The sequence below is a fragment of the Puntigrus tetrazona genome, chromosome 18, assembly GCF_018831695.1.
Source record: "Puntigrus tetrazona isolate hp1 chromosome 18, ASM1883169v1, whole genome shotgun sequence".
Classification (NCBI taxonomy): domain Eukaryota; kingdom Metazoa; phylum Chordata; class Actinopteri; order Cypriniformes; family Cyprinidae; genus Puntigrus; species Puntigrus tetrazona.
Window position 1 is genome coordinate 14,244,820 of NC_056716.1, and position 13,350 is coordinate 14,258,169.

At 37.3% G+C, this 13,350-nt stretch overlaps 1 protein-coding gene across 9 annotated transcripts in view; it reads right to left on the bottom strand.

Annotated features, from left to right (window-relative positions):
- Nucleotides 1–13,350, bottom strand: part of kirrel3b (kirre like nephrin family adhesion molecule 3b) — a 185,850-nt gene that overhangs the window by 19,870 nt on the left and 152,630 nt on the right. For all 9 annotated transcript variants that reach the window (XM_043216636.1, XM_043216642.1, XM_043216637.1 and 6 more), the window contains exons 7-9: nucleotides 6,104–6,252; nucleotides 5,610–5,737; nucleotides 4,819–4,945 (exon numbers count right to left, since the gene is read on the bottom strand). In XM_043216636.1, the coding sequence (XP_043072571.1) occupies nucleotides 4,819–4,945; nucleotides 5,610–5,737; nucleotides 6,104–6,252 (404 nt within the window). The remainder of the gene's footprint in view (nucleotides 1–4,818; nucleotides 4,946–5,609; nucleotides 5,738–6,103; nucleotides 6,253–13,350) is intronic.

Below are 13,350 nucleotides of genomic sequence, written 5' to 3' on the forward strand. Positions count from 1 at the left end.
CCACTACAAAAATTGCAAACAATTACAACCTAATTATCTAATGGTTTCCAAAAGTGTTGCCAAGTTTGTGGTTTTCCTGTGAAACTGTGATTCTCCTAAACTATTGCAGCAGGTTGATCATTTTTTTCTGGTTCCGAAAAACATTCTTACTCTTGAAAACTTGCTCTTCAATGAACACTGTTCATGACTCATTCTGTGTTTTTGTGATTTTCTCATAAACACATAAACAGCGAGTTTCAAGTATGTTGACATATGTTGAGTTTTGGTATTTGGATAGGGCCACTGGGCTTTTTTTGTGCTGTCTTTGATTGGCCTTTGGGATTATTTTGTTACAAAACCTGACGACCCTGTCCAGTCACTCCAGTGGTGTGTTTCAGGCCATATTCCATTTAAATAACATGTCACCAATAAAATGTGACACATTACTATTACAGACCCTCAGAGATTATCACAGTTTCTATTAAAACCAATAGAGTTCCCATTCTAAACAATAAAGCCATTACAAATTCTGTGAGGAAGGAAATCAACAAAAAAAGCTAATTAATTTTGATTCTTCAATTCATGTTTGTGCCAAGTATAAATTTACTAAAACAATGATTTCATAAGGCTTAATTTTGTAAAATAAAAAAAATCATATTGATTATGTGAGAACATGAATGCGGTGCGCTAAGCTTAATTTAATGAGTTGCATTCATATTCTGGGTTTGTCTTTATATATCCTGTATATGCTTCATTAATATGGTGTGTACTGAATTTGATCTTTTAATATCACCGCTTTAGTACGTTTAGTGTTTCTCACATTAAGAATTTTAAAATGTCAAAATAAACAATTATATTGGCTGTTTTTGCTGAAAGGTGGGACTTTTATTGTACTGTTGAGTGTTTTCATATTCTCTACAGGTCCTGTGCATTTTATTCAGAAGCAGAGAGCAACCTAATCGGATATGATGCATATTCCTTCATCAACCGTTTAATCACTTACAATTTATGAATAAAATTTAGCTCACAAAAAAAAAAAAAAAAAAAGTTTACACCATTGCACTGTGTGATTAAGCTTTACTCTGAAAATACGGTTTTAGCATACTTACATTATTAACCATGCGCTAAGCACCACAAATTTCTCTCTGCGCCACTGTCACCATTTATTTCACTAGCTTTCATTTGCCAAATCATTAATCTGTGGCGATTTCTCTCTTCCCCTCTACATCTGCAAGTCGGCATGGAAGTGGAATACAAATTTTGTCTAGAGAAAAAACTAATTGAAGAAGAAAAAAATATATATTCAAAAGGAGGGACACTAAAAAGGATCCCATTTAAGTAGAAGCTTTCATTTTCTCTCTCTTGCTCTCTTTTTTTAGCTTTTATACAAACATATTTTTCTCAGTGTGTTAAAATATGGTTGACAAATGTGCACCAGTGCATTCATGCACCAAACCAAAAGTAGCAACCTTCCACAGAGACGCATATGTCCCATTTCTACGCTGGGTTAATGTATTATTTCCTCTAGACATAAAGTACTCTTCCTGACATACATACATGTACGCTTCTGTGAGCAAATATGTTCCATTAACCAAATAATGTCTTCACATGGCATCGAAAACGACGCACGTAAACAATGTGATTGAGAAACATCATCCTAGCAATTATCGGATTGCGCCAAACAGCAACTGCATGCTGAAGCAGAGAGAGGTGATTCGCAGCATGTGAAAGGTTGAGCTTGGTTTGTTGCGCCTCATTTCCGCTGTGATATATTTTCATTACAGCACTCCAAGAGGACAGAACCCAGTTCCACGAATAGCGCATGCTCTGTATGTCCTATCGCCCGCATATCCTGCAATTAAATGCAGGCCCCGGACTCCTTCTACCTGCACACTTACCTTGGGCACACTATTTTTAAACGTCTTCCCTGAACTCTCTGCAGTGCCTAGAAACGACTTCCTCCTTATTCCTTTCAACCCCATTTTTGTTATAGCATAAAATGTTCCCCAAGGCAATTCACCTCCACTCCACTGTGTCTTCATCCCCATTGCAAAGTGCAAATTTTCAACCATCCATCTATGAAGTAGCTTTCGAACTGACAGTGATTTGTAGCAACGAACGTCATTCATTTTCATTGGGAGTTGGTGACACGATACGGGGTAAGTCAGTGGAGCCAAGCTGGGGAAAAAGGTAATGCTAATGTGAGGGATCTCACTCTGCTACATGATTTGTATCCACTCGCATATATAAAATTAGATTACAAAAAAGGCAAAGGGGGACACTTAGTAAGTTTGATTCATGCATTAATATGCAGTTTACAATAGATTCAATAATGCCGTTTATAAATATTTTAACCCAGAAAGTAAAAACAAATGCCATATTCTTACTTGAAATTTTTAAAACCTACTGTATGTCCATATATACAGCCCAGCAGTAAAATAAACTTGCGTGCTCATTCCCTCTCTTATGCTCACCAGAGCTCATTCAATAAACAAATACAGTAAAAAATGTGAAATACCATTACTACATAAAGTAACTTTTTCTATTTGAATATATTTTAAAACGCTGTTCATTCCTGTGATTTTCTTCTTTTTTTTTTTTTTTTTAACAGAACAGCACATAACAAAACAAACAAATTGAATCCACAAGCCAAATCGTATCCACAAATAAATGAACATAAGGACACATTTAGATATTAAATCCCATTAAGGCTCAAAATACACATGGAGAAATGAGATCCCTATCTGAGGAAGTAGGGAACAAAAAGCAGAAAGCAATGTGTATCCATTAGCATGTTTTCAGCAAACGGTGTCCCCTGCTAGCTATTTGATTATAATTAAATTACATTGGGCCTGAGAGAACGCTGGGGCTCTCTTGTCTATATTCTGAGTCTCAGTAGGAGCTCTGGGTTCTAGTGGCATGCAACTGGGAGGAAACAGATATTGACAAATTCCAAATGTGTGCATTTAATTGTTAGCATAAATTAGCTTTTATGTGACTCAGTGAGGATCAGCAAAGATAGGTGCATTATCAATCCTTTTTTGAGCTCTAGTTCATCCTTCTCGTTTGCTTTTGCTCTTTTCCTCTTACTGATCAAGCCTTTGAAACACAAAGCTCTGGTCATCAGTCATTCTTCATGTCAATGCTTGTGAATTTCATTCGCTCGTCAGGAGCGTGCGTTGATGAGCAAGATGTGAAATGATCGGCTTCATCTCCCAAATGCACAAGAACTTGAAACAATCAGCCCCGCGCAGCAAGAGAGCCTGCGCGACATGTTGCCACATCAAAGGCTACGCTAGGTGCTTGAATCTAACGCGCCACACTATTGTGTTCACTTCCAGAAATGAGTTAGAACATGGCTTGCCGTCCTCTAGTGGCTTTTAGAGCAAGAGGGCTCGCTTATTTAAAAGAATCAAAAGAGTCTTACTCTTTGATACCTAAAGGAAAGATCCAGGTCAAGCAGTTTAAAAAAAAGATCAATGGCAATAAATAAGGTACACTGGTAAGGTCATTAAAAATGAAGAGAAATGCAGATAAATAAATCTTAGATACTCCAAATACACTGACAACATTATTTTTTATACCGTATGTGCACACACAACAGTTCTTTCTGGTCCTTGAATCTGATTGGCTGAGAAAAGTGTGATTATCTAGTTATATCGTATTTATTACTCAGTTTGCGGTATTTTTCACAGTGAGTGTCAAGGTGGATGTCCAAATCCACTAAAACTGTATAAATAATAAGGTTTTTGTGTCACAGAATGTTTTTTTTTTTTTTTTCAAAATGCCCATTTGAATATTTTCTTTGACATTTTATCTGGAAATTTGAGCTCCGTTCAGCACTTAAAAACCATAACATGACATATTATCATCAAAAGCTCTTCCTAAGGTTGTCTACTTATATACCTGTTCTTTTAGGACACTATAGTAAGCTTAAAAACATTTACAGATGGTAAAACCATTGCAGTACCTTTGGCAACATTGGATGCCTGTGGACTTAAATGGGTTAATACTGACACGGTAGTGTTGGATCAAAACAAAAACAAACAAACAAACAAGACTGAATTTATTTGGAATTCTAGACAATCCTGAACAAAAATGAATGCAAAGCAGAGGGACCCTTTACTGTCCTCATAAAGAACAGAATGTACTTGATGAAAATATATGTCATCTGCAATTTCTGTAATTCCTGAGTTGTCTGTAAGCCTCGAATGAATGTCTAACTTTGCATATTAATACTATCAGTCATAACAGTTCTTTATTGATTTTCTTTCATTTCCCAGCACCAAACTGCATTAGTGAATCTAAACTTGCAGAGGAATCATTCAATGCAAACACAATTGTCACTTTGGCTGAACTTCTCTTATTTTCCACTCACGTCAAAGCCATGGCCCATGGCAAATAGCTTCGGAGAGAGAGGAGCTTTTAAAAGACGTGTTGGATTTTGCGAATGAAAGCTGTCGTGTGGCTAATGCATGCCGCCTGAATATCAAGCGGCCGTAATGAAGTCATTTATCTGAGAGTAGCCAGTCTCCCGCTATTCTCCTGTGTTCATTAGCCTGTCACAGCCTAAGAAACAGCTCCTCGTGCAATTCTTACTGAATATAATCAGCATTATCCCAGAGAAATAGCAGACTGAAGAGTAAACATCAAACTTCTATCTCAGAGTCAACATGAATTCCAAAATAGGTCTAATTCCTGGATTTGAAACCTGGATTTCCAATTACTTGCATTTTTCATTTTTTTATTTTTATTTTATATACATATGTCCCAAACACATTTGCACTAATCAAACTTGCCTCTTGAGCCACAAGCCTTGTGCAAAAGCTCCAAACGTACCATTTACGGTGAGAGAGACTTCCTTCTCGGCCGCTCCAACACGAGGCACCACAGCGCGGCACACATACTTCCCAGCATCCTCTTGCCTGACAGATTTCAGTGTCAAGATGTTTTCATTGCTTAGCACCTGTAGCCAGAGGTCAAAGATCAAAACATTAAAAAGGAGTGCAAAGGGAGCTGGCCAGAGTCAAAATGAATCAGGTCTCACGGATGGGCAGCTAAGCTTGGAAAAGGACCTTCTTCTCAATTATTAAAATCCAATTTGGGTCAGATGAGGAGGACCGTGTGAACATGGAATAAGGTAGGTGACAGTCAACCAGGAGAGAAATGAGACCGGCTGGTTTCAGTGGGGCACAATTTCCCCCATTTCTGTGCCAGAATACAAACATACCCCTAGCTGAGACACTATCCATCTGCTTGTAATAGAATCGTATGGAATCTGAAAAACCCTGATGTTTGCTATCAGGGCACTGTACTGAATGTAAATACTATGTGCCATCCTGTCCTTGAAATAAGAATGTCTTTTTAGAAATGTACTGATTCTGTTTTTGAGCTGTTCAGAAATAGTGGCAATGTATTACTAGATCAAAGGTTTTATAGAGAAAATATTATACTGAAGTTTAAAATGAATGGATGAAAAGCCAAAATTCATGTTTGCTTGATCTCTTCTTTACAAAGACAAGATGTCTGAACATCAATTCACTATTAATGTAGCTAGAATGAAAAATCAAGTGATTGGTGAACTATGGGTTTACTTCAGGGTTATATGGCAATGTCCAATAACAACTTACCACCCCGGAGCCCCTTTTCATCCATACAATAGTTAAAGAGGGGTTTCCAGTCCAGGCGCAGTTAAACACAGCATCGGATCCTAGGTCAACCTGTAAAGATTGAGGTTCTGCAGCCATCCGAGGTCCAACTGGAGAAAATAAACCAGGTTGTAAGATTTATTCAGAAAGACCACATTTTCAATTTCATTTTTGTAAGTTTGTTTTGTGAGACTGATGGCAACTGGATTTTAAGTCTCTCTCCTGACATTTGTGCAGGTACCTTTAAAAAATTATAAACCAGAGGTGTCCAATTCTTCTCACAGTGGGTCATGTTTTTGCAGAGCTTTGCTTGACTATAATTTAACTCACACGAACCAGCTAATCGAGGTCTTTAGGATTGCTAAAAGTGTGCAGGTGTTTTGAAGCAGGTTGTAGCTCTGTAGGAACATGGTACCCTTTGAAGTTTTAGACAACTCTGATGTGAAAGAAAAAAATAAATAAAACGGAGAACTCACAGTAGACGTCCACATTTCGACTGATGTTTGTGCTCCCAAGTGGGTTGGTGACCTCACAGGAAACTGGCTCTGTGAAGAATGAGTGATCCACTATGACCTCATAAGTGTCTCCAGACACTTCCTTTATCACGCTTCCTCCTTTGGCCCACCTATAAACAGTAGATGACATTGAGTTTTAAAGCTCAATCTAAGCAAAGGATAAGTCTAAGAAACTAAAAAAGACATTTTAATCCAACTGAAATTGAACTGAGATGTAGTCTTGACCATATCTCCACTCCTAAACCTAACCTTGCCCACGAGTAAAGTCTAAAATCAGAGGAAGTAATAGATGAATGACTATGATGCGCAAGCACTAAACACTGATTGAAAGCCTAAACTTCCCAAAAATGTTGATTGGTTAATCACAATGTTGTTCCAAAGATATTATCCTGCAGAGTTTAGCTCCAGTCCTACATAAAACACACCTGAACCAGGTAATCAAGCTCTCAGGATGACTAGATTCTTCTAGGTGAGTTTTTAGGGGATGGTTAAAGCTAAATTTGTGGACCCCCAGAAGCAGTCCTGGTTGGTCCTACAACAAATAATTCCTGTGAACTAGTCAGATTTAATGATTAAGTTTAGAGGTGTGAAATTGGGATTGGTACAACATCCTTATCAATCTTTAATTTCCCACCAAGTCATACAGGTAGTTACAGGTTAAGACTGGAATGCACTACACAACTTCTCCCCCCGATTTACAGCCTGGAGAAGTTGATTTTACTCTGTGAAAGTCAGAGACAGTGACAGAATATGTAAATAAATTGCACAGTGTAAAACCACAAACTCAGATTTTTTGCTTCAGACTACGATTCCATGCAGTTGAAGGATATCAAACATGTTTGATATATCAACCAGTAGTGGATGATTTTAGATGAGCACATGCTATTACATTGTTTTCAGATGTGTGGTGTATTCCAACCAGGTTAGGACTGTGTTTATCAGAACGTTGCTGTCAAAATATCTTTTTTAGCTGCTCATTTCTCTTAGACTTCATTTATACATTCAAAGCCTTGTTATCAATCTAAGATCTAGTTTTCACCTAGAGCGGGTCACAGTGGTACTCTCTAAGATAATGTGATACATATCCTTAAGCTCATTTGTAAAAGTGGTATTAGATCCCCAAGTCAAGAAATACATTAACCCTTTTTAAGTCTAACTTTTTCAGTAATGGAACAGAAAGCCATCATTATGAGTCCTTGCCAGACGTATGCTATCACAGGAAAGTGGAACCCAATTTAGAGGTTACCATGGCAATAAGAGGAAGACCTGGTGTCTAATCCATCTGTTTCTATCGTAGGCATCAATGAGGCATGATAGCTGCCTGTCTGTAGGTGGTTAGAGACCCAAGTATGAAAGACAGCCATCTTCTAAGGGAGCCAGTGCCTCCAAGGCCGCTTTGTTTGAGGAAATTACAACACTGTTATAGAACAAATCTGTGAAGTGAGATATCTCTGCTTGCTTCAGCATGTTTCTTGCCTGGATACCAAGTTAACAACCCTGAATGGAGCCAGACTGGTAAAACTGATCCTGAATTGACAAATAGGCACCAGCTCTTCTCCACATGGCCAAATAAGACAAACCGCATATACAGTATATACTGTACCAAAGACATCAGATCTCATAATGATCACTGTCAGCACTTCCCACAAGGAACCATTCATTTTTGTAAGACCAAGGCATCTTTTTTTTCCCTCCCATGCTGACAAAGTAATGCATCTATGTCACTTGCTCTGTCTACTTTGTGGTTCTCTGTTGGCATCTATGACGGGACACATTTGTATAAGCCAAAGCCAACGGAGAACGGGAGTCACTGTCTGACACTGGGGTAAATATTTCAATAAATGAATATATTCAATGCCAGTTAACTCCTCGCTGTCAAGCAGCATCGTTTTGCACTCAAAGCAGCCGGCACTGGTAAAACGCTGCCAAAACTTCACTATTCACCTGCTCTGTGGGAGTGAGTGCACAATTCATTACCTCTGCAACTAACTCATACCATCTGCGGGCCCCGATTGAGTGTCATTTAAACGATAACAGTCTCCCTCTTGACTAAATTAAAATAAGGAGGGAGAGCAGTTGTAATTGGCCTAGCTAGTGTGCTTGAGAAGCACTGTTTCATGTTGTTAACATAAGCAGCTTAGAACACATTCTGCTAAATCTGCGCAGGCACACCTGTGCTTCCAAAAATATTCAAATCAGGGCAGACGGCTGCACGTGTCGCCTCCGTCCTCGACATAATTGCTCTGAGGGAAGTGAATATGCGGCGCCGTGAAACTTTATATTTATGGGCAATTACTGCAGCCGTCGCCTGCTATACGTCTACCGGAGTTTTCCTTTCTCGTGGTAACATAAATTACACATAGAGCTTTTGAAGCAGCTGCTTTGTGATCAGATCACAAGATTGACTACGCCATAATTTCATTCCGCTTTAAATATCCTGTTTATTATGAGAGCCTAGGAGGATGATTATCTTGTTCTTTTAAGTAGCTTATTTTTGTGAGTTAGCTATGTGCGTCTTTCATTATAAACTTGCATTCATACCTTTTGTGTAGCAATCAATCTCAGCTGCGGTCCCTTATGACAAGCATTGCATCTTTGCTATTAATTCGAATCCCATTTCCTCAAGTCAATACAGGGAAAAGTCACTACTGTGACACAATATTTATGGAGCTCCTCCCTTACAAGCCTCTTAAATCTTCCTCAGGCTTTACCAGTGATTAGCGTTCAAGCCTGCGTGTGGTATGTTTAAACTGGCTGTCATGTTAGTTAATGATCATCCATCCATCCATCCATCCATCCATCCATCCATCCATCCATTCATCCATCCATCCATCCATCCATCCATCCATCCATCCATCCATCCATCCATCCATCCATCCATCCATCCATTCATCCATCCATCCATCCATCCATCCATCCATCCATCCATCCATCCATCCATCCATCCATCCATCCATGCATATCTTATATGCATATCTTATCTATATGCACTTTGCTAAATCACAGGTAGCACAGAATAATATTAAAAACAATATTTAAATAAAATGATAATTAAATAAAATGAATAATTTATCAAATATTATTGAAATAAGAGTAATTTGAACCTAGATGAAACACTTTCACATTCTCATAACACAATTAAGTACACTTTTAAAAGGTTTTTTCATTTCATCATTTTCAAATGCAAGCTGTTGATGCGAAAATGCCAAAAAAATCTAACCTGACTGGAGCCAGTGTGTAAACGTGATTGACACAACATGAGCTCGTATTTATTTTTCAACGTCCAAAAATGTCTGACAAAATAATCAGACTCAGTGTGCAATGCCCTTAACCTCTAAAGCTAGTTTTTTCGATATGTATTCAAAGATTTATCCCTCTTCCCCCGATGACATAACGTCTTTAAATCTCTAAATGTATTTTTCTGAAAGTACCAATGTATGAATTTCATGTTATTAATTAAAATCGCAAAAAACATTGTATCGTTTTTACCAACTGAGAGCTCTGCTTCTACTTCCAACTAGTATTCTGTCAGCACAAAACTATGGCAGAGCAAAGCAGGACTGTGTGTTGGTTTTAAGCCCATGGGGTGGCAGACTGGGAGGTTTGGCCGGCAGGAAAGACCCAAATGGTGGGTTAGCTTTGCCAGAGCTGAAGGATTCAGCACAGCACATCCAAAGAGCCAAAACATCCGTGAGCACAGTGGCTCCGCTGGGCTTCAGCCAGGGTCTTCTAAACAGAACAAACATGACCCCCCCAATGCAACCCAGCAGAGTGTCTATGTAAACTTTTGTAAACTTTTGGACTGCTTTATTATTCTGGAGTAGAAGGGTACAGTATCAGGAGGAATTGAATGTTTGACTTCTCTGTAAGGCGATGCACAGGTAAGCTTTAGGTCTAACCGTAGTTTTTTGCTTGTTTTTTCTTTCTTTTTTCCCTCCACGATAACAATAAGAACACCAAAACAAAGATTTTCGGATCGGTGGGAGAGGCAAACCCTGTCAGAAAATTAATACTTGAAAAAGTAATGAGTATTTGAAATAAAATTATATATAGGCAGTTAATTGCATGTATATTTGGACACTGACACAATTTTTTACATTTTGGCTTTGTTTGCCCGCAGAATAGAATTAAATTGAAATAATCAAGATGAAATTTAAAGTTTTAATTCAAAGGGTAGAACAAAAATATAACATGAAATATAACAAGATTCTTAAAACACGATTGAAACTTAATTTAACATTATTACGAAAGTCTACTTAAGCACTTATTAAACATAAATGGCTTTTTAAGTGCACTTTCACAACCTTTTATTTCAGTAACAATAGTCTGTAAGTACAGTTTTTAATTTTTTGTTTTATATACTAATATTTGAAACACACTAGAAGCCAAAGTGTAATGCATTTTTTTCCCACAACGGTATGATAGTCATGTGCGATCAGCAGCAACAAAGACCGGATTTATTATTTCGGTTTTTGCACCGGTGCAGATGACATTTCAATATTCATCTAGATGTCGTGGGACATGCGCTGGAGATGACTAGACCGTCTTCTCCATCCTTTCTCTCCCAGCCTGGGATGATGCCACAGACACTTTCTAGGTTACAATAACGCTGCTGTTCGCTTCATTATGATAGCATCACGACATGGACTCATATTGGCCAATCTAGCAGCCAGCAGGACAGATGCCCGGAGTTTAATTTTCTGTTTTGAGATATCGGCTACATCTGTTGCTGTTGGTTAGTTTTCCATGTGCTGTTGATGAATCATGTCTGGCTGCTTCTCAGAGTCGCTGGGGAACGCGGTCATGGAAAACAAACAGCGGCAGCGCCCGTATCTGTGTGTGCACATCAAACGCTTGATGAGCGAAGCGAGCGGCCCACCAAGAAAACCTCTTCATCAGCTGTGTCAAAGACATCACTGCCGAGACGCACAACACGGCTTAACTATCCCCAAAACAGCCACAACTAACAAGCACAACGCCTCAAACATAATTGTTATTGTGATAATTTGGGAGCAAATCTGCTTGCTTGATAGATGAATCAAAGGATTCTTGTTTTTGATTGTTTTCTGTCTCAAACATACAGTACTACTGACAAGGGATAGCAAAATAAAATAAAAAAAAATCTTTGTTTGCGCAAATGCATATATAAATATTTAAACAAATAAAAAACGTAATGAAAAAATAATACATTTCAAAAACCATATATATATATATATATATATATATATATATATATATATATATATATATATATATATATATTGGTTTTATTAAAATATATTACATTTCAAAAAACAGTATATATATATATATATATATATATATATATATATATATATATATATATATATATATATATATATATATATATATAATTTTATATATATAATTTTATAATTATTTTTTATTAAAACAAATATTGATTTATTAAATGTAAAATACCATTAAATATGAAAACAACAATCAAATAATAATATTAGTATAGTTTTTTTTACTGTAGTCAAAGATTGACTTGTACTGTTCTGTGAATTGTGACTTTCTGGGAACATCGTCACTACATCACATTTAGTATGTAGTATGGTATGGTATAGATTTAGACACTATTTTGAAGTTCACATCTTTCCTGACTCCCATTTCATAAAAGGGCCGGTAATGATCCATCTCAATGCACGTGAGTCTGGGTTCTTTCCACTCCTCAACTCATCACATTATGCCGACGCCACAATAATAGCATTTCTACTTTTTAGTCCCTCAATCAATGGGCGACAAAATTACCTCATGTTAATGTCAGGGACATTTCAATGGTCCATGAATTCTCTTTGGAAGGCTATCATTAATTCAAACTCTAGCTCTGGTATTTTTTATTGCTCTCCTGCAGAGAAAGTCATCAAGGAAAGTGTCAATCAACACATTTATTAAATTTACAAGGGAGATGCCACTGATTACTTTCAGATCAATGCAGCGGTCGCTACAGGGCCCGTAGACAAAGAAGAGAAAGAGGAACTCAGTGCAATGTCCTGAGACTGATAGCATTTAGGAATTCATATTGTTTCTAATAATATTTCTCAAATTCGTATTTCTAATAGCCTAATGTGGTGAATTCATGCCTCGTTAACGTGTTATGCTGTTGTTGGAGTGAGAGAAAAGGCTTCGGGCAAAAGCTTCATTCATCGCTCTGCACACACACTGTTTATTGCAAATACTGCACATATGTAGAATATTTACATGCATCGTCAGTGATGTCTCAGCACAACCCGATTCACTAAATTGTGCAAAATCTGTAAAATATGTTTCCTGTTAAAAAAAAACAAAAAAAAGCGACCCTGCTTGCAGGTCAGTTCTAACTACGCTATACATGGCGTAAGTTCTAATAAAAATCACTGTAAAGTTTATTTTAGTTGATCATTAAACGGTCAAATACACTGCTATGTTCAGTCAATTACATTTAGTATTTAAACTACATCATCTTAACATTCATCCATTTTCATTTAACTTTAAATTACAGAACCCATTCACTAAATGAATTGTTCACAATCTATGCAGCTTGCAATTATGTGTTTACAAACTATTTTCCATTATTTTTATGAAATCTACTAGCAATTTCTGAGTAAATTGCAGTGCGGCCTGGATGTTTACCAAGAAGACATGGAAGTGTGTTTCCTCCATCCATCCATCAATACCCTTTTTAAAGGACATTATTTTATTTTATTTTATATGGGTATGCCCTAAAATGTTTACAGAACGTTAACATTGTGTAAATATGCATTTATTGCATTAAAACACCTGACATCAAACCTGCCTACTAAAGAAAGAAAAAATAAATAAAGTATCTAAAGAAAATAACTTTCTTTGCCTGGTGGGGTTTTTACAGCTCAACAGTTGATTTCTCTCTCTCTCTCTCTCTCTCTCTCTCTCACCTGCTCACGTCTTTTGTTTCTTCTGAATATTACTTCTACTCCATAACAACATGCAGTGCCACATACCTCACAGAAATAAAGGAACAATACATCAAAATTTCATTAAAAAACAAACAAAATGTCCATGGACAACTGGAGAAGTACAATAGCACACTGACTACTAAAGTGAGATAATAGGATCGGGAAAAAAAATAGCAGAAGCACATTCACTGAGCGGGATGTGCCATGCATTATATTAAATAGCCTTTTTTCAGGCGTTTTTTTCTATTTCGGCCAAAAACCAACGTAGCG